Source organism: Acipenser ruthenus, chromosome 17, assembly GCF_902713425.1.
Source record: "Acipenser ruthenus chromosome 17, fAciRut3.2 maternal haplotype, whole genome shotgun sequence".
Taxonomy (NCBI): domain Eukaryota; kingdom Metazoa; phylum Chordata; class Actinopteri; order Acipenseriformes; family Acipenseridae; genus Acipenser; species Acipenser ruthenus.
In genome coordinates this window covers 3,570,608-3,595,328 of record NC_081205.1, presented here as the reverse complement: position 1 = coordinate 3,595,328, position 24,721 = coordinate 3,570,608, and the positions used below count along the sequence as shown (strand labels likewise).

General features: G+C 43.3%; 5 protein-coding genes across 11 annotated transcripts; 2 read left to right on the top strand and 3 right to left on the bottom strand.

Moving 5' to 3' along the window:
* Positions 1–465: 465 nt before the first annotated feature.
* Positions 466–2,228, bottom strand: ndufaf8 (NADH:ubiquinone oxidoreductase complex assembly factor 8). The gene is made up of 3 exons (XM_034038313.3): positions 1,858–2,228; positions 1,567–1,677; positions 466–906 (listed from the first exon to the last, which is right to left on the bottom strand). Exons 1-3 carry the CDS (start codon positions 1,936–1,938, stop codon positions 886–888), a joined length of 213 nt encoding a protein of 70 aa, XP_033894204.1. The 5' UTR covers positions 1,939–2,228; the 3' UTR covers positions 466–885.
* LOC117423001 (AP-4 complex accessory subunit Tepsin-like) lies at positions 1,036–8,217 on the top strand. Of its 4 annotated transcripts, none has more exons than XM_058989814.1 (13): positions 1,036–1,416; positions 3,125–3,197; positions 3,726–3,817; positions 4,045–4,138; positions 4,382–4,449; positions 4,583–4,661; positions 5,024–5,095; positions 5,332–5,520; positions 5,602–5,782; positions 5,995–6,153; positions 6,255–6,333; positions 6,662–6,796; positions 6,978–8,217. In XM_058989814.1, the coding sequence occupies exons 2-13, from the start codon at positions 3,137–3,139 to the stop codon at positions 7,632–7,634; spliced, it is 1,866 nt and encodes a 621-aa protein (XP_058845797.1). In that variant the 5' UTR covers positions 1,036–1,416; positions 3,125–3,136; the 3' UTR covers positions 7,635–8,217. The 4 variants fall into 4 exon arrangements, with proteins under 4 accessions (XP_058845797.1, XP_058845796.1, XP_033894197.3 ...); XM_058989813.1 differs by lacking the exon at positions 1,036–1,416 and adding an exon at positions 2,414–2,503 and having other exon boundaries at positions 5,335–5,520; XM_034038306.3 differs by lacking the exon at positions 1,036–1,416 and adding an exon at positions 2,414–2,503 and having other exon boundaries at positions 5,995–6,108.
* Positions 8,218–9,344: 1,127 nt separating this feature from the next.
* LOC117423002 (protein FAM104A-like) lies at positions 9,345–13,351 on the bottom strand. The gene is made up of 3 exons (XM_034038312.3): positions 12,511–13,351; positions 11,759–11,873; positions 9,345–11,150 (listed from the first exon to the last, which is right to left on the bottom strand). The coding sequence occupies exons 1-3, from the start codon at positions 12,525–12,527 to the stop codon at positions 10,908–10,910; spliced, it is 375 nt and encodes a 124-aa protein (XP_033894203.1). The 5' UTR covers positions 12,528–13,351; the 3' UTR covers positions 9,345–10,907.
* Positions 13,352–13,428: 77 nt separating this feature from the next.
* On the top strand, positions 13,429–17,522 carry LOC117423160 (uncharacterized protein C17orf80-like). Of its 3 annotated transcripts, XM_058989815.1 has the most exons (6): positions 13,429–13,703; positions 13,887–14,024; positions 14,553–15,740; positions 16,103–16,210; positions 16,741–16,857; positions 17,102–17,522. In XM_058989815.1, the coding sequence occupies exons 2-6, from the start codon at positions 14,015–14,017 to the stop codon at positions 17,128–17,130; spliced, it is 1,452 nt and encodes a 483-aa protein (XP_058845798.1). In that variant the 5' UTR covers positions 13,429–13,703; positions 13,887–14,014; the 3' UTR covers positions 17,131–17,522. The 3 variants fall into 3 exon arrangements, 2 of the variants coding, with proteins under 2 accessions (XP_058845798.1, XP_033894529.3); XR_004547748.3 differs by lacking the exons at positions 13,429–13,703; positions 13,887–14,024; positions 17,102–17,522 and adding exons at positions 14,035–14,370; positions 16,481–16,566 and having other exon boundaries at positions 16,741–16,799; XM_034038638.3 differs by lacking the exons at positions 13,429–13,703; positions 13,887–14,024 and adding an exon at positions 14,035–14,370.
* LOC117423607 (cleavage and polyadenylation specificity factor subunit 4-like) lies at positions 17,477–22,858 on the bottom strand. Of its 2 annotated transcripts, XM_058989816.1 has the most exons (8): positions 22,571–22,856; positions 21,062–21,112; positions 20,298–20,450; positions 19,801–19,896; positions 19,381–19,474; positions 19,071–19,113; positions 18,244–18,459; positions 17,477–17,867 (listed from the first exon to the last, which is right to left on the bottom strand). In XM_058989816.1, exons 1-8 carry the CDS (start codon positions 22,671–22,673, stop codon positions 17,799–17,801), a joined length of 825 nt encoding a protein of 274 aa, XP_058845799.1. In that variant the 5' UTR covers positions 22,674–22,856; the 3' UTR covers positions 17,477–17,798. The 2 variants fall into 2 exon arrangements, with proteins under 2 accessions (XP_058845799.1, XP_058845800.1); XM_058989817.1 differs by lacking the exon at positions 21,062–21,112 and having other exon boundaries at positions 22,571–22,858.
* Between the last annotated feature and the right edge of the window lie 1,863 nt (positions 22,859–24,721).

Sequence of the window (24,721 nt, the reverse complement as noted above, 5' to 3'; positions counted from 1 at the left end):
GTGCAATTTGCATTACTTTTGTGAAAGGAAAACAAACCTGGAAATATTATAAAGTAGTGAGAAAGCGCTAACAAGACCTCTGAATTTCACCTCACTTGGTTTGAAACATGATTGGTATGTTTTCCTTTCGCACAACAAAGCTGCACCCTGGAGTAATGGGTGAATGTGTTAGACTGTATAAGGAGAGATTGGGCTGTGTTGTTAATGAGTTGTTTTCTTCACAATCTTCCTAGCTCTTGGAAAGTCTTAAGAGAGTTGGAATTAAGCAGCTATGGTGATGCAATCTGAATTTGAACTGTGAGAGTTCTGTCAGACTTGGACCAGTACATGAAGAAGGACATATAAACAGAACTAACGTTACTTATCTCAGACTGAAACTTGATAGGATTAGCCTTCCTAAGGTTCAGGTTACAAATATATTGAAAAAGATTCCTTTCACTGTTTAACACAACAAAAAAAAACACATTCATTATGTTAACATTTATTAATTGAGCCAGGATTTTTAGTTGATTTATCTGAAAAACATTTTTGACCATAGCTTAGACCAGGGTTAATTAACCTTTCTCTTCCAGTCCAGGGTCTTTGTTTCAGTCATGTACTGTTAAATGAAATTTGGTCTGAAAATAAATACTAATTCATTCAAACCTATAAAATCTGTAATAGAGTAGCACTCCGGATGGTGACTAAGGCTTGTGCAGGGGGTAAAGTCTTGGACCATAGCTTTCTGTATTCCTCAGTGCAGAGTCGTTGCACAAAACACACTGTCCAACACTATGCAGCTGTTCTCCTGTAGCATCACATCTGGCATTGTGTGAGGATCCCGACTCAGAGTCTGCCGGCTTTAACTGCGTTAGCATTGTTATCTTCCAATGAAGTAAAGAAAATCTACTTTGCACTCTTCTTGGCCTGCAGGGAAAAATAATAAAATAGTTAAATGTGTCCTCTCAGAAGAAACCTCTGGAAAGCATGTAAAGAACATCATTTGTGCACGCCTCATTAGGCGCTTCACAATCAATCGCTACAGTAAACCTGAAACAGATTCCTGATTAGCCCTGATCCATACTGAACTTCTGAAAGCTGTAGCTGCAGTGTGTCCCCAGAAGACCATGCATTGATTTCTTCCTCTCCAATTTACACCAAGAATTTAAGTATGTTCAATAGTGACATTTACTCGTGGATGCATTACACTTCATATGATAGACAATAGCCAGCATTAATATCAAGCAGACTGTATTTTACCAAGGGAATAATGCCAGCTGGTTTCGTAACAAGCAGTGAGTGGACCTGATCACAGTCCTGGCATTCAGGAACACCCTCGCTTAGCTGGCAGGAATTTGAGCAAAAACATGCTAAAATCTCCTCGGGATTGGTTACACAAATCATACCTCGCTGTGGCTGACTGGACAGGTAAAAAAGGTAAGACATGCATACCTACAGTATTAACCATCTTACAAAACTGCTGAAAAATGGATCAATACGCATATGTACTATATAGTGTCGTTTTGAAACGCAGAATTGGGCTCTGCTCCCTTTGCAGTGCGGGTATGGTCGAGTAAAGTAACTCACCGCAGACATGAAGCAGTTCTTCAGGGCGTGAAATTCCTTGGCACAGTGATTCCTGGTCAGTTCCTGCTTGCCTGTAGTCGTGACGGACACACATTTCCCGTAAACAGCAGCCTGCGTTGAAAACAAACGTTACGCGACATTTAAGAAAAGTCTGCGTCAGGTAATAGTTATCAAGCGGCTCCAGCAATTAATATTAGCTACACCAAAAATGTTTTGTGTTTGTAAAATAGTCACAACAGTTAATATAAACCAGAAAATATGTTAACACTTCCCCCGAGTCGACAGCCTCACCTCCTCGGCGCACTGAGCTAACAACTCCGGGAAGCGCCGCATTCTCTCCCGGCTGCGGTTCCACACATTTGTCCCCGACATCGCCCTCACGGCAGCCTGTAACACCTCAACCTTTAACGTTAAATAAATTAACAACTCGATGTTAATATCTGACAAATAGAAGGCGTGGAAACATACAGTACTTGACTGGTAGTGTTAGTTAAGGCGTTATGCAATTGTGACACAATATTAGATGCAATTGATATGCTAGAAGGTTTTTCATAAAAATGGATATTTAATCAAATAAGAAAGTCCTTTAAAATCAGTTCTGTATTTAATTAGAGTCCTCTGGCCGCCACCATGTTGTTGACCTGTATACCGTGTTGATTGTGAGCCTATTGGATCTCGCTTTTTTTTTTTTTTAGAGCATTTATAATTGGTAAAGCCTGCTGTCAGTCACTTAATTGCCCTATTGTGTTTTCGTTAGATGAAAGGGCGGAACCAGTCACTACAGAGAGCCAATGGTTAGGGAGAATAGTTAATCAGAACGCAGTGGTTGGTTGATCGTCGCTATTAGTCCCGCCCTACGTTGGTGTGGACGATCAGCTGACTCTGACTGTGCAACATCATGGCATCCCTGGTTGATAGGCTGGGGTTCCTTCAAAAAGTAGGTAACGATAGACTAGAAGCGTAGCGTTTCTTCATATTGTAGCATCGATTGATTGTTTACAAACCGTATGCCAGTTCAACAAGCCGTTCACGTAACGCTAGTGTCCCATTTAAAGTGTTCACCGGGTGTGTCGTGTCGTGATTGGTCATTGTTGTGTTTGTGTTCTGACGTTCTGAAAGTGCTTTAAAATTTAGCCGACTTGATACGACCTTCACCTGATCATTTCGGACTAAAAGGGAAATAGCCCTGTTGCATTGGTCTGTTTATTGGTGTGCGTTAGGTCAGCCTTTGGCGTATAGAATTGTAGCTTCGGCAATGCTTATATGTCGTTTCTTATGTTGTGCAGTGTGGAAGCTATAGGACTGGAGTTGTTTTAGTGGTAGAGCTGCAGTGGGTTTGAGTGGTAACGGTGGTGGGCTGCACTGTGGAAGGCGGTGGGTTTGAGTGGTAACGGTGGTGGGCTGCACTGTGGAAGGCGGTGGGTTTGAATGGTAACGGTGGTGGGCTGCACTGTGGAAGGCATCGGATTCTGTTGCAGGCAGTGTAGATCTAGGGGCCTGTCTGAAATGAGATGGACTGACTCTTCTCTGTGTCTCTCCCTCCCCCCCCTCTTCACAGGTGCCCACTCTGATGAAAGCCACCTCTGATGATGATACTGCATGTCCCGGGTACCTGTTTGAAGAAATTGGCAGTATCCTTTTATCTGATCTGTCTTTGTAAAAGCAAATAAACACATAAGTAAAGAAACAATCAGAAGCTTATGTAATTTACACATAGAATCGTACAGTTCTGGGCCACACCCTTGACCCGGATATGCTGTATCATTCAATTCATCTTTAGAATATAGGGCCTATATCATTTGGCTCAAACACAGTAAAGCCTTATATGGTCCACATTGAACTAGCGTAATCCACCACAGCAACTCATAGGTGAGCAGCTAATTCAGGTTTCTCTGTGTAGATATTAATATGGGCTGATCCATTTCAGCAGGAGTAAGGATCCAGAGCAGACAACCAGCATCACAAGATTGGTATGACATGTTCTACTATAATAATAATAATAATAATAATAATAATAATAATAATAATAATAATAATGGTAAGAAACAGAACCGATCCTCCTTCTGAACCGAGTTGCCTGGGAGACCGAGCAGGTGTAGGAAGTGGTTTGTTAAACGGATGAAGGTGCTGTTCTGCTCCCTAACGGTGTGGCACTGCAGAGGTGTCCCATGAGTCCGTGGGAGGCTGTCAGTGTCTGCTGCAGTATCTCCTGGAGAGGCTGCAGAGTGAGTCCTGCCATGTTAAACTGAAGGTGAGCACTGCAGCGCTTACACTACCTCATGCATTCTCTCACTAGCATTACCTGTACTGAATATACATTGAGAAAGATGTGTCAAATCATTTGTACTACGTTTCTTTAATTAAAACTAGATAATATACCCTGAGGATAACCAGAAGAGTATTTTTTTGCCACTGTATATATATTAAAATAGCAATGCTGCTCTAACAGTGATCTCTCCACATCTCCCTCCTGCCCAGGTGCTGAAGATCCTTCTCTACCTCTGCAATCATGGCTCGCATCACTTCCTGTCTGAGCTCCGCAGAAACGCCACCTTCGTCCAGGAAGTGACTGGTGAGCTGATGCTATGAATTCAGCTTCCTAATGTTTCGGTGTGTTTAACATACCTTTGTCAAGGGAAAGCGTGTTTGAAAACAAACAGTGGAGGCCTTTAATGCCATGGAAACTACACTCACTTATTTCAATTTAAATCTCTCTCTAGATTTAACACTGTACACGTTTGTTTTGTTTGTGGTGTGTTTCGGGTACTTGACACTGCCCCCTAGTGTTTGAAACGAAGATTTTCTTGTCTCTTAGTGTTCAGTGGCCCTCCCGACCCGGTCCATGGAATCGCATTGTACCAGAGAGTGCGGGCTGCAGCCCAGGTACAGCTCTGTCCATTCAGCCCAATAAGCTGTGCTTGTGTGTTTCTACCACATTGCTAACTCGTCAGTTTGTAAGCAGGTTGGTCTGTATTGTCTCATTCCCTCTCGTCTCTTCCTGCTTGTGTTTCTGCAGGAGCTGGCCAGTGTGTTGTTCTCTGACTCGGTGCTGCCCCCTCCTGCTCTGTCTCCCTGCAAAGCCTCTGTGCCCGCAGGTAAACTGGCTGAAAGAAAAAGCAAGGAGGATTTAATGGGGATGTCTGCACGTGGGTTTCCTAAGACTGGCCAGCCTGTGTGCTGAGCTGTCATCTCTGAGCCAGAGGTTATTTCACATGCTAGGATCTATTTCAATGATAAAAAAGCATTAGATCTAAATACTGCAAACCATTCAAATCTGATGAAATGAAGCACCTTTGTGGAACGAATAGGTAGTGCAGACCAAGCAGTTGTTGCTTTAGTCGTGTGTGTGCCTGTGGTGCGTCATTTCAACCCCTCCGGGAGGATTCAAGAGACAGGGAGCTCTGTACATAGGGCCCTTGCGTGATAAGTGACAGATGTTCTTTTAATTCTCCTGCAGGAATGGGCTCAGGGACGGGGCTGAACTCTGGAATGCAAGGCTTTGGATACAGCCCCGGCAGAAACGTCTCCAGTAAGTTTGTTTTTATCACAGTCTTCCTTGCGCACAGGGTCTTGTTTCCTCTGTATAATCGAAGCAGAGAGTAAATAGTACAGCTGGTGCAATGGTATCAACACCATCAGAATAACATGAAAAAAGCAACATTTTAAAGACTCACGTGTACTCATTTATTTTTAGATAGGATTTTATTCACATAGAAATTCTGTTGTTTTGTGTCACAGTATACCCCAACTCTTCTCTGTCTTCAGCAGAGGGCACTCTTCTGGACAGGATCCAGAAAGCTGCAGAAGTGGTGGTCAATGCCATCCTTCCTCCCATGGAGCTTCCCACCTCCTGCCTCCACGACATCAGCTACCAGCCTGTGATGGCGCCCTCTGCTGCTGTGGAGGCCTCGGTGCAACTGTCGACTACCCCCCTGCCCTCCCACAGCATGAAAGGTGACAGAATGCTTGCAGGCTTTCGTTTTTATTTCAAAGTGGTTACAGGTGTAGTGTCTTACTCTCCCTCTCCCCCATTAGCTCAACAGAGGCGTCCTGGCCTGGCCGGGGGAGGCTGGGAGGAGAGCGACAGTGGACACAGCTCCCAGAACTCCTCTCTGGAGAATGGGGATCTCGGCAGGGCGTCTGTGGGCGGAAGCAGCAAGTCAGGGACTGATAGCCAATCAGGAGCCAGCAGAGAGAGCGGGGATCTCTCTGAAAGGTTAATATGCTGTTGTGTTATTCAGGTGTTTGTAAAAATTGTAAAAGCCACCATGTAAAACTTGGTGGCTGATTCAAAAAGTCATTATGACCTTGTTGCCCTGACTACCAAGTTAGATTTTCATAAAGTCGAGATCTCAGCCGTGATGCAAGCCCCAATTTCTTTCCCCTGGCTGTTGGCTTAGCTGGTAATGCCAGTCTGCTTTATCCCAGGGTGGAGGCCATGCAATTGGGGGACTGTGCCCAGGAAATGATGCTGATCAGCACCCTGTCCCAGGGCTCAAAGGTCTTCCTGTCCAGAGACGAGACACAGCACTTCATCAAGGAGTATGTGCAGAATATGTGGTGGCAATTACAAGATTTGTCCACCAGGTGGTATTGCATGCTATGTCCTCATGCAGCATCGTATGGCACTGTGTTCAACAGTTCTTTATTATTAAAGTAGGCTTGTTGGCTATGGTTCTCTCCCCCAGGTGTGCAATCCTGAACTGTGAGGTGGTGGTGCAGCTGCTCAGCAAGAAGCTTCAGGACCCTGCAGAAACCGTCTCAATGGTACTTTCTTATAGCTTTGTCAATTTGAATCTCTCCAGGTATGAATACTGTACAACATTAAATGCCTGCGGCAACAGTTATGGACTTTTTTTTTTGGTCTACTGAGTACTAAAACAGGAACATCACCTTTTTTGATGGTTAGTTTTTTTTTTTTTTTAAATGTACGTTTCTGTGTTTGAAAATATTGGATAAACAAAATAATTCTCACATTTATTGTGGCAGATCCAATTCTAATAGTGACCCCTCGTTCACAGACAGTGGCATTGACTCCAGAGTTGTATTAAATGTAGCTGGAAACAACAACTCTCTTTCTCCGTCCCATCCGCAGAGGTGTCTATGTGCCCTGGCCTGCTTGATGTCATCAGACCTGCTCTCCCTTGACCGGATTTTTGCAGTGGCCCAGAAGCCCTTGCTGCAGCTGAGCAAAGGTTCTGCAGGACCTGTGGCTAACAAAGCAACAAAGGTAAGTGATTTACAGGGTAGTGAGGTGGGTTCATATGAACTGGATGCCAGTTTCCTCCCTGTCCCATGTGTTAGCTAATGGGTATTCTCCTAGGGGCAGTTCATGAATGAGATTCAAGACCTCTCATATCCCCCGTGTATAATTTTAAATGGACTTTGATTTGTGTCTGCATGTGCTTCAGCTCCTGCGGCAGTTCGAGGCGCTGACAGCAGGTGGGAGACTGAACAGCAGCACCTCCTCCTCTTCTCTCCCCGCGATGTTGCCCCAGCTCCGAGACAGGTCTCCCGACTCGAGGGCCAGTGGAGCCCTCTTACTGCTCTCTCACACATCCTCGCAGGGGTCAGGGGCCTCCGCCTCAAATTCAGGGTCAAAAACAGACAGCCAGATCTTGCAAACTGAGTCAGCTCTGCACAGTTCCAGCGTGGAAACAGACACATGTAGTGACTCCTGCTGCCCGCAGCGATTCGAAGACACTTGTTTGACAGACAGCAGGGACTCCCAGGACAGTGAAAACACAAACTGTTCACACAAACAGCAGAGGGACCCTTCAGATGCCAATTCTGATTCAAGTTCTGGTTCAGTTGAGCCGCCCCTTGAACCTGTTGCTGGTAATCTCTGTCTGTTTAGCGGGATGGAGCTTGTTACTAGAGGAAAGCTAGTGACTGCCAGTTCCAACGGAGGGACGACCACACAGCCTTTAAACTGCACTACAAAACAAAATAAAAAAACTGCAGGTGCTGCAGATTCTACAGACTGTACCACAAACAGCGTCACTGGGTCTCCACAGCCTGACACTGAACACAAGCACCTGTCTGCCTTCACCTTCCTCAACGTTTAAAATGCCAAGTCCGACGTCTGCCAACAAAGTTAAATAACCAAAAACCTACTTCATTAAAGCAATTATTGTTTATTTTTTGACACTGTTTTCTATGATTAAAACTTTTTTTTTTTTTTTTTTTTTTTTAATTTAAATCAAGTACACCTAGAGAGGCTGACTCATACTGAATTGAAATGTTCTGTATTTAAATCCAAGTCCCTATTCATATTGAAGTGAAGTATGGAACAGATCGCTGTGCTAGGGCATAGTGGAGTCCAGTATTCAGAACACAGTGTCTTGAATTCACCCAATACTGGCATTCTGAATACCCAGTTTACAAAGTGGAATTTAATTCCCATTTGGGATAATGTACTAAAACTGAATCTAGTAGTCAAATCATATTACTGTTACTGACTAACCATAGGTAAGTAAAGCAAATCCCTGTAAAAACCTACACAATGCTTTGATGTGGGTAAAAGCTGTATCTCATCATCAGGTAACAAGACCATTCAAGTGCAGGTTTTACACCCCCCCTCTCCTGTGTAACAATGCAAAGAACTGTAATTCCACACTGAAAATAAAGTAACTCCCTGTGATAATGCAACTGATAAATAACTCTCTCAGCACAAAGTAACTTGACAGGATGATTGAGTAATGTATGGCAGATTTCAGACTCTGATTATCACTAATCTTTGACTGCATAGTGCTAATGGGGTCTGTGATACCACACATCAAACAGCTGGTTCACCAGTCCGGATTAGCAACAGTCTTGTACTGCCTTGCCAAAAGCAACATGTGTCCAAGAATAATGCTAATCAGACAATAAAAAAAGGCTGTGTCTTATACTGAAAAAGAAATACAAATAGGTCTACACCCGATTAGTTTACTGGACTTGCGTTATTGTTCCTAGACCTGTGTACAGGTCTGCAGGATTAGCAAAAGCCCTTCTGTGTTGGTCGCAGACTCCAAGCAAGTACAGCATCCTTATACATAGAACTGCAATTAAGTAAAGCCAAATGTGTGGTTAATAGGTGCTCAATTTACTGCCATCTAGTAGCAGTTTGACAAAATCATTTTTAAAGAGGCAGTGATGAATAAATGTAAATTGAATTTGAACCCTAGAAAACATCTACCTGAAAAGAATGAACCATGGGAGTCCAGTTTATAAACCATCAGCTTTATTTCAAATCTTTAAGAGGTGGATTAAAAAAAAAAACAATTTCAAACTCAAATGTATGCATAAATCTAATGTACAATTCTAAATTTAAATCCAACTTCCGCATGGTCTTGTAACTAAAGAAGACCCACATTTCTGGGTAGGACTGCAGACAATACAGTTCAAAAAGTCCAAGTTTCCAATGCATAATGAAAATGGAAGCCAGTGGAACTGGGAGGTAACACTGTGATTCGCTAATAAACTAAGAGCTCATCTTCACTAAGCTTCAGTTCCAACTCTGATCATGGTGACCTACAGTCTCCTTTCGGCTGGATCAAAGCAACATGATTTTTTAAGGGGACTGGGGTACAAAAAAAAAAGTGCACAATGCTGCCCAGTTCCTAAGAAGTAGTGCCCGTATCACGCATCCACCATCCCTGAAACTGAGCTCTTGAGAAAGTGCCCATAGCTGAACTTGACCACATGGTCACACAATTCTGCAATGGCTTTGTGGGTAGAGTTCCACTCCCAATGCGATTGCAAACAACTGGAATTCAGCGAGTAAGTCCTATGCATTTGTCCCTGGATTTTTTTTTTTTTTTTTTTTACACTAAGAATAAACAAGTGAACTTAGTCTTCAACACGACCTCTAAATCTTTCTATAATAATTAGTAGCAATAACTGCAAAAAGGCAGACCTGACCCTCTGAAAGTGACTCTGACAAGCAGGCATGTGTAGCGAACTCTCGGGAATCCTCTGAATATGCTGCCCCGAGATTCCCCCCCCCCCCAGCAGCCCCTGCCTCTCTTTTTGGGTTGCCGTGGAAACCACGTTAAAGGTCATCTGACTCACCAGTCACCAAGCCTGGGTGTCTGGTTCAAAAATAAAAAAAGTTGACTAAAAAGCTACAGCAGCATTTTAACCCTGTGTTGCTCGGTGCATCCAAAACAACTATTGATTTAATCTGAGCAAATCGAAGTTCTGCGTTGGTACAAGATTCTCATATCTACTGGGAGAAACTAAAATGAAACAATTCCAATAAAAGAAAATGAACCTTATAGAATGCATAAAAAATATTTTTTGCAGGGTTAAAATGATGGTCTAAACAGTGTATACATTCTCTTGAGTATTACACTTTGCTTATTTTAGCTCTCTAGACCAGCAAACCATCTTTAGCAGTTACTACTAATGCTATCGTCTATAATTAGTGGGAAGCTGATTTTGGTGCAAGCCCTCAGGGTGATCTGTTATATACATGTTAGGTTGCAGCAAGTTGCCAGCCTCCTTACTGTGGCTTGCATTACATTTCCAGCATTCATTGCAAAAAAACTAAACTAAAAATGAAGTGCTTTTCTGGAATCTCATACTTACCTAAATTACCTTCTTTGGGAATAAAAGGCTGGCTATATTTAGTTCTGTTTAGATCCGTAATTACACCCCACTGTCACTTCAAAGTAGAACAGAAAGGTAGTGATCAACATTCGTGTCATCCAAAAAGAATACTGTCCTGATTTTATTGTAGATTGGAAATAAAATCTGCAACAGCCAACAAAGTGTGGTAGCTGCCAGCCACTGAACAAGAAACACGCTGAGAATCAAAGATACAGCTCTCTCCCATCAGAACCAAACTTCAACACAGCAGCAGCAGCAGGTAATAGCATGCTATCTTCTGTCCATAAAGAGCCTTTCATTTAACCCCAGCTACGAGGATGCCTGATTGTCACATTCAAGTACACAAGACATGGTAAGGATATGTTTTTCCTTTTACCCCCCTACAAAAATGATCTGATAATTTGAAAAACACCTGGCCTGCTAGTGGGATAACTGGCAAAACCAAAAGAAGAGACATACGGGCTGCTAAAGTGAAGCACTTATTGAAGACACCCACCTATTATTACAAGGAAATCGAGAGAGAAAAAGATTTAAATTAAAATGCAAACTGAAGATGATGTTGGTGATAATAATAATGAAGAAGTCAACCCGACAAAGGTTGTGCAAGAATTGAAATCCACTCTCTTGGGGCTCTCTCTCCAAACGGGAATCCGTGTTTCTTCTTCCCCGCCACCGCGAGGGGTCCTGCCCCCTCCGTCCTTCACAGAAGGTGTTAGAGGCGCTGGGGGGGGGAAGAGAGGCAGGAATCACGTGTCTCCTGGGGGCCCGCGGCTCTGCAGGCTGTGGAAGTGCGCCTCTCGCAGGATGCGGTTGATTCGCTGGTAGGAGTCCTGGCTCAGAGAGGCAGACTCCTCGTTGAAGTGCACAGAGGACGAGGTAGCGGAGCTGAAAGTCCCCGGGTTCAAGTAGCCTCCTCCTGCCTCGGCAGGCTGGTTGCTGCTCCCAGCACGCTCCGGGCTGCTGATTGCACTGCTGTCGCTGCTGGAGGACTGGAGAGACAGAGTGGTTCTGCATCAATACAGGTACGCGTGATTATGAAATAATCACTAGCAGTGAAATCAATCTAATCACTATCGTCGCGTTTAGTTTTTTCTTTTGCAAGCCTTTGTTGTAGGTTTGGCGACAGATCGACAGAGTGTACACATAGCAACAAAAATATTAACACTACTCCCTAAAGTAGTTCTTAAGATAAACAAATGCTGATTAATTGTAAGAATGCTAATGTTACAGAACTAGCAAGGAACAACAGAAGTTAAATCAACCTGGAGTTATTTTCTGAAGCATTTTATATCATTTAGGGTTGGGATCTATTCCTGTTTTTTGAATTCCACTTCCATTTCCAATGGACTTCAATGCAAGTAATCTGTTGGCACTGTGAGAATACTGCTAATTTCAATTTTGATCAATGGTGTGCTGGAACTGATTAAAAGCGAATGGTAACTGGAATTGTTATTGATTTTAAAAACAGAAATTGACCTGACCCTCATAACAGCTACGTTTCGTTTCCTTTTTGGTGTTAACTCAGCATGGTAAATGCTTTGTGAACACGGCCCACAGTACAGCGGTTTTGTTTTACCCATGTGGCAGTGGGCCTCACCTCTAAATCCCAGATGTCCCGGCCCAGCTCTGGGAAGAGGGGGTTGCTGCTACCTCCACGTTTGGGCTGTGGGAGAAGCTGGCTGTCATCGTTGTCACAGCTCCGAGGGCGCTTCCTGTGAGGGGCACAGACACTGCATTATGACACTGTGTCAGCCCTTTCAGATCTGCAGGTGGGGTTTTCAGTTACACAGAGCCTTTCTTCTAAGCCAGGTGGTTATCAGTCCTAGTTGTGTTGTCATCACTGGACTAGGCTACATAAACTAGAAGAGTAATATATGTGGAATCCATTGCTGGCATTCTTCAAACACAGTGCCCAAAGTTTATTTAAAAAAAAAAAAAAAAAAGTAATAAAACGTTGACAAAAAAAAATAAATATTGCTGGTGGTGCAAACGACGTTCTCAGTTGTTTTGATATACCACTACATGCGTACAGTACCAAAAGAGTAAAGCTTTAGTACTGCAGCTGAATATTTCACATTTCTGTTACTCAAATTATTAATTCGACCCATCACTATAAATGTAATAAATAACATTAACAATAAACCAACACCTATACCTATGGGTGATGCCATGTCCTTATAGAAACATAAATAAACCTGGTAATGTATGGGGATAAAATGTCGCATATCAAAACCCAAAATGGCCATTCTTGTATGACATGTTGTTTCTCGTAAACACGTTTTCAAACGATTCAGAAGAATACGCGTGGAAAGTGTAAATAACAGAGGATATACCAAAAGAACGACTCACCTGCTTTCTGATAACATCTAACAGATCGTGGTCCAATGTTCAAATGAAATCCCTTTGAATTCCTATCACAAACGCTCAATAGAAACAAGAGGTGTTCGCTTAGTTACCCCGTCCCGGTTCAATCCGCTTCTCAGTCACTCTGCTGCAACCTCGCATTTCCACATTGAACTTGAATAGACGGGGTTATTCCGTGTCAAGTTTACAATCGGGCTGTCGTGGTAAAGGACTTTCACTGTGGCGCCGGCAGCTAGTAAGAGCTCAATAAAATAAAAACACATCGGCCTTCACTTTCATTTCGACTAATCGAGGCCTAGTAATGCTCCTCCTCTAGCGACGTTTTGACGTGTCTTTAATTTTAATGGATAACATGTGAAATTATAATCCAACCCCTTTTCTTTATATCAGGCAAACGTCAATAATGGAAGTACTATTTTTACTAAGAGCAAGCGGAGCCGATCACAAAGAACTCCACACCGGCTTAGTTAGTAATATATTACTGTCAAGTCATATACATACGTTTCAGCCCTTGATAATACTGGATCGACGTTATAGCAGAATCACCCAACTAAAACAATCATTTTAAACCCGTCTTTGTTGCCCCCTTTTGTGTATTAACAGCACGCCTCCCGAAGTCAAACACCAGTCGCTTTATATACCCCAAATCTTACCACGACTGACTGTACCCCCCGGTTGTATTCTTTCTGCTCTATATGTGCGTTGATTTTACACAACATCAGCAACCCCTCTATTAAAATACTCCCACCCCTATAATTTAAATGCGGTATTTTAGGAGGACTTGTTCCCGTTTTCACCCACCCTTATTTCCGTGTCTAGTATCGCTGTTTACATGACAGCGCGGCTGCGCAATAAAGAAGGGGACCCACCTGCCGGACACGCAGGCGAGATCAGGACACCTAAACCACCGAGAAAATACCAACATAGCGACGAATATGGGTCCTCGTAGGGACGTGGGAGGAATGTAAAACAAATAAATAAATCCCTTCATTAAAACTGTATTGTTTTCATAAGGAGCTAACTAAATAGTATAGAGGATTTTTTAAATATATATAACACGCAGGCATTTGCAACGCTACCTTTACCAGGGTCCGTTCTTACTGAATATTTTGCTTCTTTTTTGGAGCGCTAGTTTTACTCATGCTGTACTGTGATATGCCTCTGCAGATGATATACCGGTATGCATGTCAAAATTCATCTTATTATTTTTTTTTGTTGTAACAATATTGTATATATAATAATACATCTTGCATGCAGCGTGTCTTATTGTTTCCTACAAGTTTTACAGATCTGACAAAGTTAAAAATAAATAAATAAATCCAAAAATATCGTTATGACTCGTAGCTTTTTTTCATTTTCAGGTAATATGTTAACATTTTACAATAATTTGGGAGGTTTCCACCAATCGGACGTGGCTATAGTTTCATGAAGTCTTCTGATTGGTTGATCTTCAAAGAGTTTGAGGTCAACGCGTGTAAAAGTCGGGCACATGAGTGCGGGTGAGTTGAAATTTAAACAGAATAACGTTACACGTAGAATAAATATGTAAATGCAAGCCTTAACTTCTATGCTCATTAACTTTTAGAATGAACAGTAACGTTACTCCGTATTTTGTACGTGCCGGTACTTTAACTACAGTAATGTGTTCTACTAGTTATTATAGTACTAGGTCATTTCAGTGCTAAGTGTCGTTTGCTATTAATAATTACAGACTCAGAATATCATGCCTTATTAGCAGAACTGTTGCAAGGAAGTATAAGGAGTTCAAATTATAATAGATGGTAACAAATGAATGGATTTGCAATCCCATTTGCAGAAATACAAGTGTTAATGCTGCAATCAGATGTAAGTATAAGAAATGAAGAGGTTTTGACATTATAACTATATCTAAGACATTTGCATGCAGGCAATGAGATCTTTTTGCATGTCACTATGTATTGAACAGAAGAAAGGGGGGGCAGTGTTAATCCGAAATCTCGGCACACCCCTACATTTTTATTGGCTGTTTGTTTCTTTGTTTTTCTCAGCCAAGAAGACAGGAGCTGCTGCTCCCGGGACGGAGTTGTGTCCATTTTGTGGAAAGCCGTTCAAGAGGCTTAAGTCCCACTTACCTCACTGCAAAATGGCGTCAGTTGCCGGGGTAACAGCAGGCTCCAATGGGGTACCACTGTCTGACAGCTCGAAGGCAGGCAGAAAACAACAAGCAGCTGCTAAAAAGAAAGAAAAAGACAGCAAATTAAATCTCAAAGAGCCTTCAACCATTCTGAAAAGCAAGAAAGCAAAAACACAGGACATCTCCACTCTCCAGACTTCAGAAATTCCAGCCCCTAAAGTAAAGACAGAGAATACCAAGGCAGGGGATAAAGTCGGCAAAGCAGGGCTTCAGAAAATGTGGAGTAAAGGGCTTAAAAAGCAACAGAACAGCAAAGAGCAGACCAGTATGATATCGTCACTCAAAGACAAGAAAAGCAGCCCTGCATTGTCATCGGCACAAGGAGATGCTCAAGCCACACACAATACACCGGCTGACACACCATTATTGCACCTCAACCAAACTGCTGTTCTGACAAAGGTGGATAAGCATGGTTTAGAACAAGTAATGCAAAACCAGGCTGTTCCGAAACTTAGAAGCAAGCAAACCACGTCAAAACTCCAGGCTTTGGAGTTAGCACCCCTTCAGGGTTCAGAATCCCGCAGTACTGATTCTGTAGCAGGGCAGAGTTTGGCAGAACAGACCAGAGTGCCTGCCGTTTCCCCCGGGAAGAGAGTGCTGGAAGTTAAAACAAGCGAAAGCAGAAGCAAAACCAGTGTTTGGGACCACACTAAGTACGCTTTGATGGGCAACAAAAATACTGCTGGATTGTACCAACAGCAGAATACATGTAGGGGACAGAATGTGTTACTGGATCACAGTAGGGACAGCAAGCAGTTCACGAAAACCAATGTGTGGGATCACATCAGGGAGAACTTTTGCAGCAGGAATTATGATGTAATCTCCAGGAAGGGCAGCGCAGAGACCAGTGAAAAAGCCGTCCCAGTACTCTCCCAGTCCCTCAGCAAATCAGCTGGCTCAGATTTAACACCCAGAGGCTTGGAGTGGCTCCCAGAGCTCCACCCTGGGTACCAGGGAATAGGATTCTCCATGCTCCCAGTGAAACCCTCCCCCTGGCGCGTAGAGGATAGGCCATGCCTGCCTGAACAGGACACTAGACAAGGTACAGTCTGGAGTTTGGGCTCACAGTTGATTGTTGATTTGACATTATTACACAGCATTTAGTTCATTTACTATAGTGTGAGCCTCTGCGTATTGAGAAAAGGGAGTGTTGCCACCACACTAGAGAGTCACCTCCTGTGAAAAGGTGAGAGGTCCAAATACCTGCTGCACAGCAAGTCAATCTGAAGTGCGGTGGCACAATAAAACGACTTTGCTGGAGTCAAACTGAAAGCAAAGTATAATCTGGAAAACTAAATAATCTGCAGCAAAAAAAAAAAACAAGCTGGCTCTTTTAGCACATTGACTGGAAGATGAGCGGCGTGCCACTGATTCAGCAGGTGTTAACGGGCCTGCGATGTGCAGTTCCTCTTGCAGAGAGACGGCTGATGGAGGTGAGGCTGGGGGAGCTGCCCGCCTGGCTGGGGTCTCGGGAGCTGCAGCCCGCCACCGGACTAGCAGCGATGCGCAGAGGTGGGTCTGGGGTCTGGACTGAGCTGGGGAGGGGAGTGGGATGTGGGTCCGGGGTCTGGACAGAGCTGGGGAGGGGAGTGGGATGTGGGTCCGGGGTCTGGACAGAGCTGGGGAGGGGAGTGGGATGTGGGTCCGGGGTCTGGACAGAGCTGGGGAGGGGAGTGCGATGTGCAGCCAGTTCAGAAGGACGGGTAGTCATAGAATCAGGAATTATTTATTATCCTTCACAGTGTGTAAATCATACACCCTTTTTTGTTGTTATATCTTTAGAACCATTCATCCCAAAGCTGTTGGAAATTTGAATGGGCAATGCTTTGTGCAAGAAGTTGCTTCCCATGCTGTGAATGTAGATCATGGTAACTTTCACGGCACCAACACCAGATGTACATCATTCAGAATGTGAATCGCTTGCATTAATTTAACTGGCTTGCATAAACATTAGTTTCCATTGTAGGTCGTCATTGCAGTGTGCAGTTCTGCTGTCTCCTTCCCATGCTGTCCTGCCTAATCACTTTGAATGATATCCACAGGCTGGCAGAGGTATTACAGCAAGTATATAGATGTGAAGAAGGGTGGGGCTGGCGGTGTGGCGATGCTGCTGGCTGCATACTGTGTGCTGAGCTACAGCTGGAACTACCAGCACCTCAGTAAGTTTTCTGACGAGAGGCAAAGAAACTTCTCAGCCTCATAGACTAGTGTGTTTGACCTGGCGAAATGGTTACCTATTATCTTGACTAAGAAGTTTTCCTATTACTTTATTATGAACAACAGTATAGACTGATACATATCTCCTGGCCAAGATGAAGAATAATACACAAATCATATTGTGTTAATATAATACTATCAGGTATGTAGCCCATCTTTTACACTGCGTCTCTCCTTTGTTTCCAGAGCAGGATCGCTGGAGGAAGTACCATTGAGGGGCTGGCTGTTCTGGCCTGCCAGTTCGACTGAGCGCAGCTCTCTGAATTATGAGAACTGGAGCCATCGCTGGATTAGTGAAGATTCTCTGCAAAATGAGATGTATTTAAATGAACTTATTTATGTATAGTATTTATATGTTGTAGTATAATATCTATATCAAACCATTTACTATCGAAACAGTTTTTTTAAATGCAGGCTCTCAGTCTGTATTATATAAGGGATCTATTTTACACCCTGTGGTCTCTTCTCTGAGAAATACTTGAATACTTATTTATTTTTTCAACAGTAATAACACCTGTCACATGTACTGTAAGGAAAGATGAACGCAAACCTCATCAGTACTGCAAATATAAACTTTATTTAGAAAATTAACAACTTTATTAAATTATTTGAATTGAATACGTATTTACTTTTACCAGATCGTTTACAGATCTTCAAATTTATATCACTTGCGACCAAACTTTTCCATTTAAACAATACAAAGAAACAATGTAGAACTTCACTTTAAAATTGCCTGATTAACCGTGTAAACCAATGCATTTGAACAGTTAATCCTTGGACTTCAAAGTGCGTCAGCCAATCACATTGCTTGTTGTAATGTTTCTCCTCAATGGACCCTGGCTGTTGAAGCCCCTTGAGGACGGTCCAGAGCAATGCCCTTCTCTCAGTGCTCAGCCAGCAGGCCCTGGTGCCTCCTTCCACACTTGTTGGCGTAATGACCCTTCTCTCCACACTGCAGTGAAACAGAGCCGGACAGCACAGTCAAGGACAGCAGAGCTGGTCTCGCTAAGAAACATTTAACCAAAAGAGCCAAACGATCATTCCGGCTGCAATATCTGTTTTAAAACACCGGTAACAAAATCAGTTCTATTCTGTTGATCGACAACTTTCTAAAACATTCATTTAATTGATTAGTGATAACCAATTACAAAATCAATCCAAAAATCCCATTTAACTGCTGCCTCCCATTGGCTGTACCTCTGGCTTTGATATAGACATGCCCTTATCTAACTTTGTATGCAGTGAACTGTTGAACAGCCTCTATGGACACTGGGAGAGACCACAGTAGTTCTGCAGAACGGGTGCAGCTCCTTGGCCCTCTCTCTCACCTTGTAGCAGGTGACAAGGTGGATGGGCCGGGCGGAGCCTCGTGTTGACGTGCCTGCCTCCTGCAGCCGGCTCAGCTGGTAGTGGACGATGCTCATGGTAGTGGAGAGGTGTGGGAAGGGAGTGATCTCCTGCAGCAGCAGGTTCTGGTGCCTGGCCAGGAGTGCCATGTCAATCATCACTGGGGCTGGAGCCAGCTCCATAGGCTGGCTGGAATGCTGGGGAGATACAAGAGAGCGAGAGAGGATTGTACTGTTCATTTTACAAGTCGTACGACTCGCTGTCAGTGACCCAAGAAAAACTGGTTACCAGAGATATATTTTTCGCAGGACTGTGTCCCAGTGGTCGCAAGACTGAACTATGAATCAGCCATGAAAGTTTAAAATATATATATTTTTAATATATTTAAACCATTGATCTTAAACTTTCTCTCTTGCCTACAAGTTGGCCATTTAGTCCAGATATGACAATAGGATTCAACCTTCTCATGCATGGCGACCTCATATGGGGACACATGGAAGACACAAATACATGATAACCTCATATATGAGGATACCATATTTTCCTTATATAAAGCAATGGATTTATTTATTTTTTTAATTGAATGAAAAATGTATTTATTATGTGTCCAAAGCTACTTTTTTCAGCTATTTTCAATACTTCGTGCATGAAAGTGTTAAACATTCATAAAGACAGCAGGTGCTCAGGTGGAAAGGACTTCAATAGAATCAGTCCTGACTACTCCAGTTTGCTGTAAACTAAACCTAGCGCCACACACAATGGGGAGAAAAGGGTCTTCAATTAGACTCTTCAGCAGACAGCTGCCTACCTTGTGCTGCTCTGAGGGGCATGTCGGCAAGTCTGCTTTGGGACTGAAAGAGTAATGACAAAAGAACACACAGAGCATAAAAACAGGGGTATGTTGGTGATTTTGAATAAAGCTTTTCAAAATGGTAGCGTAAGACTTTTGTATTATGCAAAGTGGCCAGCCAGATGCCCCTTCCAAATTGCATCTCAAGTGGTTAACCCTAAACGCAGACCCCTGAGGGTTAGAGCTATTCCTCCACACATTGAGAAATGTTTGCTAATACAGCCAGTTGATACAGAGTTTTGCCAGAAGAGGAGGTAACATGACTTACTGGACAAACTTGCAGTGGGCTCCCTTTGGGCAGAACCCCACTGAATAATTGGGGCAGATCACTCTCCTGGTGTGCCTGTGTTTGCAGAGGGGACCTGCAAGAGACGAGAGAAAAGTCAGCCTTCCCTTCCCTTCCCTCCTCAACTCTCCACCAGGTAAATCATGCCTGGAGAGCCCACGGATTTATACTGAGGACAAGGGAGTTCAATGAAACACATGAGAGCGAGCCACTGACAAGGAGGGCTGCTCCTCCATAGCTTACACACTTGCATTTTCTTTGTTCACGTACACCAATGAAGACACAAAAGGCAGTCATGTTCACCTCGTATTTATAGCAGGACTTTGCAAACAGTTAGCTAACGAATGAGTTTGGTGTTTGTGAAAGGGGTGTGTAGAAGTGAGAATAGGACAATGCCCCTACCGTGCTTACAGAAGCCCCTATCATACCAGGGGCAGTCCTTGACCTTACTGGCAGGGTCGATGTGAAGAAACGGGCACTCCTTGTTACTGCACTCGCCTGCAGGAGGAGGAGGAGGGGAGGCGGCAGGTTAACAGCAATGGACCTCAAGCAAGTCCATTCAGCAGCAAACTCGGACTGCAGACCCGAGGCCAGTCATAATTACAACTACAGCAGCTTTTACAATGCTATGTGATCAGTTAGAATTATGCTGCAGTAATTACAATTAGAATTGCAATTACGCTATAGAAGAACATCAACATATTTAACATATTTCTGTATTCTAAATAATCAAGCAATAATCACAGGTACAAATACAGAAACATGCTACATAACTTTTTTTTTTTTTTTTAAACAAATGGGGTGACCCATTTTACGAGAGGGGTGCAAATGGATGCACTCAGTTAAACAGCGGGTGAAGGAGTCGTTTCCAAAGCCTTTCACCTCCCCGCCGTACTCACTGAATTTGGAGTAGAAGAAGCACTCTGGCATTCTGCTCATGTCGTACTCATGCAGGAACTCGCACTGGTCCCCCTTCTTGCACAGCCCGCGCAGCCAGTGCTTGCACACGATGGACTTCTCTCCACGCAGGTGACGGAAGGGACACATGGCTCCTGAATCACAAACACACAGAGTCAGGCAGCGCGTCCCAGAGGAGAAGGAGCATTTCAACGTATCATTCGCTGTAAATTCGTGTGCCGTCGGCGGTACTGTGTGTGCACGGTCATGCTTCCTAAATGAAAACCCACATTCAGAACCCCTCTAAATGAATGCAGGGATGGAAAGGAGACTCCTGCTGCATAGCAGTTCCACCCATTCCAGGTTTTACTACTAGCTTGATTAGCCACCATGTACAGGTAACAAGCTCAGGTATTAAACTCATGGTAAAACCAGGAATGGATCAAACTGCTATGCAATGGGGGGGGCCTTATTTCCACCCCTAGAATGGACAGGCTGCTTGCACCCTAGCTACAAGAGGACACCCAATTATGTTTTTCCTTTTCTTTAAAATCGTGAATTTTAGGTGACTTGCCCAGGACCCCTCCTCCCCACTCACCGCCTTCCTGAGTCACTCACAAGCAGAGACTCTGTCCCACTGCGCTGTGTGGTGTGGTGGATTAATCGAATGGGAACTAAGCTGAGACGCATCTCACTTGTTTACCTGAACTGGTTTTGAACCCAGCCTAGCAGAGGTGCAGCCCCAGTGCATCCTGTTTCTACACACCTCTTTTACAGAGTCCCCGGCTGAAGAACTCACACACTGCCGAGCCCGACTCTGTGGAGAAGGGAACAGCTGTGAGGTTTCGACCTTAACCCGGACGTCCTCCTTCACACATTCTGAGAATAGACTCCTCTATCTTCAGGAGAAAAGACTTGCGCAACCTGCCACACTCTGTCTCTAGAATGTATCTCCTGTTTTCAGTTCCCTATTCTGTAAAGTACAAGCTGGCTCTCAAATCCTCCAGCACAGCTATTCAGTTCTCTATACAGTTATCTGCTATCTCTCAGATACTGGAACTACTGGGATGAATTAGTAGCTGGCTCTCAGATCACATGTGTCTAGTTCCTATGTAGAAAACAGAAAGTACTGATTAGAGGAGAAACCTCAAAATGGAGCGAGGTAGCCAGTGGAGTACCACAGGGATCAGTATTAGGTCCTCTACTATTCCTAATCTACATTAACGATTTAGATTCTGGTATAGTAAGCAAACTTGTTAAATTTGCAGACGACACAAAAATAGGAGGAGTGGCAAACACTGATGTAACAGCAAAGGTCATCCAAAATGATCTAGACAGCATTCAGAACTGGGCAGACACATGGCAAATGACATTTAATAGAGAAAAGTGTAAGGTACTGCAGGCAGCAATAAAAATGTGCATTATAAATATCATATGGGAGATACTGAAATTGAAGAAGGAATCTATGAAAAAGATCTAAGAGTTTATGTTGACTCAGAAATGTCTTCATCTAGACAATGTGGGGAAGCTATAAAAAATGCCAACAAGATGCTCGGATATATTATGAGAAGTGTTGAATTTAAATCAAGGGAAGTAATGTTAAAACTTTACAATGCATTAGTAAGACCTCATCTAGAATACAGTGTTCAGTTCTGGTCACCTCGTTACAAAAAGGATATTGCTGCTCTAGAAAGAGTGCAAAGAAGAGCAACCAGAATTATTCCTGATTTAAAAGGCATGTCATATGCCTTTTAAACCCAGGGGACTTTTCCGACCTGAAAAATGAAACAAGAACCAGGGGTCACAAATGGAGATTAGATAAAGGGGCATTCAGAACAGAAAATAGGATTCACTCCCCAGTAATGTTGTTGAAGCTGACACCCTGGGATCCTTCAAGAAGCTGCTTGATGAGATTCTGGGATCAATAAACTACTAACAACCAGACGAGCAAGATGGGCCGAATGGCCTCCTCTCGTTTGTAAACTTTCTTATGTTCTTATACTCCTGTTCAGGCTCCCAAATCACAGTGTTTTCTGTGTTTGTTAGAATTAAAATCCCTTAATAGGGGACTAAGTTTCCCCAGAAACTCACTCATTTTTTTTTTTTTTGTGCAAAATTCTATTGCTGCATTTCAGACACAATTCCATCTGTATATAAACGATACGATTATGTGCAGTATATACCTATACTTCTAAACTGGGACGCTTTGTGTGTGTTGTTTGAAAAGAACATATAATTACACGTTTTTTTTTTTTCTTCCAATCGTTTAACTTACTGTCCATTCCCGGGAACGGGAGCGGCCGGGCCCCTTTCTGCATAAGCACGTCCACTTCCAGATCGAACCGAATCTTCTGGACTCCCGCTATGAGATCCTGCATGATGCCAGACACGGGAATGCAAGTGCCCGAACCCGGGGAATAAAACAGACAATGTAGTGAACCCCAATCACGCTGAGAGACAGACTAAACAAACAATGCGGGAACACCACCGACCGTTCCCCTGCATTGAGCTGCCTCTACTAATTAGTCACAGGTGCGTTAACTTTCATGAATCGAGATCTGTGACATTTAAACGTCGTGGATCCTCGGGTGCTCAAGGTAAAGAAAAGTCATGCCATATAGCAAAATATGTACATTGCACGAACATATGGTTAGATACCTCAAATAATAATATAGGGCAAATAATATACAGGATGTTTATAAACATTTAGTGAAAATGGTGTAATATCTTGCAGGAGGGTAGATAATCCATGACCGCAGTGCATCAAGTCATGTAAAGTATGAACAGTTACAGGCATTGCTTGTAAACTTTCGATTTTCAATTGTACTCCTTCGCCACCAGGGGGCGGTGTCTCCCAATGAACATCGTGGTCATCATGATCAGCTTATTCGTTTTTTCAAATTTCAAGACCCCCACTGGTCATTCTTTCATGATAATTAATTTAGTTTCCCCCATGTAGTTTGTACATCTCTCTTTCTATGTGTTTCTTGTTATGCTTTTGTCGTAATCAGATTAGTCCCAACAGACTCAGATTTGATAGTGGAGTAAAAATGTTTAAGATTGACAGTGAATTTAACTATGATGTCATCCTGCAGAATACATTTGAATACATCAGCATAGTGTGGGTATGGATATCAGTTTATTTATATACACACAGTATAGGGCTAGAGAGCTTTTACTGGGACATAAATACTGGAGCAAGTGAGCTCCTGAATAAGTGAGACTGTGCAGAACACAGCCTTTAATGAAGGCCATGCAGAAAGATGAAGCTAAGGCTTGGCTTTTTTTTTGCAGACAGAGCACTCTTGAATTGCACTAATAGCTCCCAGCTGGCCTAGCACGCCGTGTCACCAATAACTGATCACGCTGATGTCATGTACAAGAATAATGCAGGCTATTGGAATGGCTTGGTCTGGATATTGCACGAAAGGCTTTAGGAAGATTTGTTTCCGAATTGAAATTCCTGGACTCATCATTTTTAGATGCTGGAAGTCCTGATTGGAATTCTTTAAAGAATACACATGCATTACATGGGCAAATGGTTTTTTTCAAACCCTGTGTATTCATGTGTAGGTTATTTGACTGCTTTGACAGGCACACACACACACACAGGTATGACAGAGAGCTGGATGATTGTTGTTATCTTGTTGAAATTGCAGTCCTCTTGAATAGCTGTTTGTTTTGCCCAGGGCAGTGCAACACGACCCAGCTCCTAGCAGCTGTGTGGCGCAGCATTGCCCGCAGCAATGCTTGCTTTTATAACCATTCAGGGGCCTGCCATCTGAAACTGGTGCCCATCTGTGAGCTGGACTGAGAGAGAGAGCCCAGATTGAGTCAGTAAGACACTGGTGTTGGAGGGAGGGGGAGCAGGGAGGCGGCGATACTGAAAGATCATTAGTTCACAGGCACTGCTTGCACCCGAAGCCGTCAGAGCCAGTACGTGTCATCTCAAGCAACTGCGTCCCGCAAGAAAGTGGCTTAAATGGTCGGCACAGAACTGAGGTTTCATGTGTCAAGGGGCCAGGAACCTCCAGGATTCTAGTTCAAGATCCTAGTTAGTGCAAGATCCCGTTAACCCTGGTTTCCTAAGCAAGACTATATATATATATAAAATTATTAGGTGTAATTCACTTTATTTCATGAATATTTGTTCATTAAGGTTTGTTTAAACATCTCAAAACCCTGAAACCCCTAACTTTGGCTGGCTGGGTTTTACAGCACAAGCCATATGTTATTGTGCTGAAGGATTGGATCCCAAGTAGCCCTCATGTATTGGTGTATCGTATATTGGCTTCTCTTCAACAGCTGCTATTGTTTTTCACAGTGGAAAGACAATGGTCCCCTCGCTGGCCCCAGCAAATACCACTGTGTCCCAGGCCTGCCTGTGCCTCATGGTGCATTTGATTTGCATTCGTTAAGGCCAAGC

Bases quoted from the DNA above. Each gene is read 5' to 3' on its own strand.
- ndufaf8 (XM_034038313.3), bottom strand. From the start codon at position 1,938: ATGTCGGGGACAAATGTGTGGAACCGCAGCCGGGAGAGAATGCGGCGC. The intron at 1,678-1,857 runs GTGAGGCTGTCG...TTTTCAACGCAG, and splicing joins TAGCTCAGTGCGCCGAGGAG to GCTGCTGTTTACGGGAAATG. The intron at 907-1,566 runs GTGAGTTACTTT...TTTTCCCTGCAG, and splicing joins AGAACTGCTTCATGTCTGCG to GCCAAGAAGAGTGCAAAGTA.
- LOC117423001 (XM_058989812.1), top strand. From the start codon at position 2,465: ATGGCATCCCTGGTTGATAGGCTGGGGTTCCTTCAAAAA. The intron at 4,450-4,582 runs GTACAGCTCTGT...GTGTTTCTGCAG, and splicing joins GAGTGCGGGCTGCAGCCCAG to GAGCTGGCCAGTGTGTTGTT. The intron at 5,521-5,601 runs GTGACAGAATGC...CTCCCCCATTAG, and splicing joins GCCCTCCCACAGCATGAAAG to CTCAACAGAGGCGTCCTGGC.
- LOC117423002 (XM_034038312.3), bottom strand. The intron at 11,151-11,758 runs GTGAGGCCCACT...CTGTCTCTCCAG, and splicing joins GGGACATCTGGGATTTAGAG to TCCTCCAGCAGCGACAGCAG.
- LOC117423160 (XM_034038638.3), top strand. From the start codon at position 14,304: ATGGTAACAAATGAATGGATTTGCAATCCCATTTGCAGAAATACAAGT. The intron at 15,741-16,102 runs GTACAGTCTGGA...TGCGATGTGCAG, and splicing joins TGAACAGGACACTAGACAAG to TTCCTCTTGCAGAGAGACGG. The intron at 16,858-17,101 runs GTAAGTTTTCTG...CTTTGTTTCCAG, and splicing joins CTGGAACTACCAGCACCTCA to AGCAGGATCGCTGGAGGAAG.
- LOC117423607 (XM_058989816.1), bottom strand. From the start codon at position 22,673: ATGCAGGATCTCATAGCGGGAGTCCAGAAGATTCGGTTCGATCTGGAA. The intron at 20,451-21,061 runs GTGTGTAGAAAC...TTTGTGATTCAG, and splicing joins CCGGGGACTCTGTAAAAGAG to GAGCCATGTGTCCCTTCCGT. The intron at 18,460-19,070 runs GTAGGCAGCTGT...GTATCTCCCCAG, and splicing joins GCCCCTCAGAGCAGCACAAG to CATTCCAGCCAGCCTATGGA.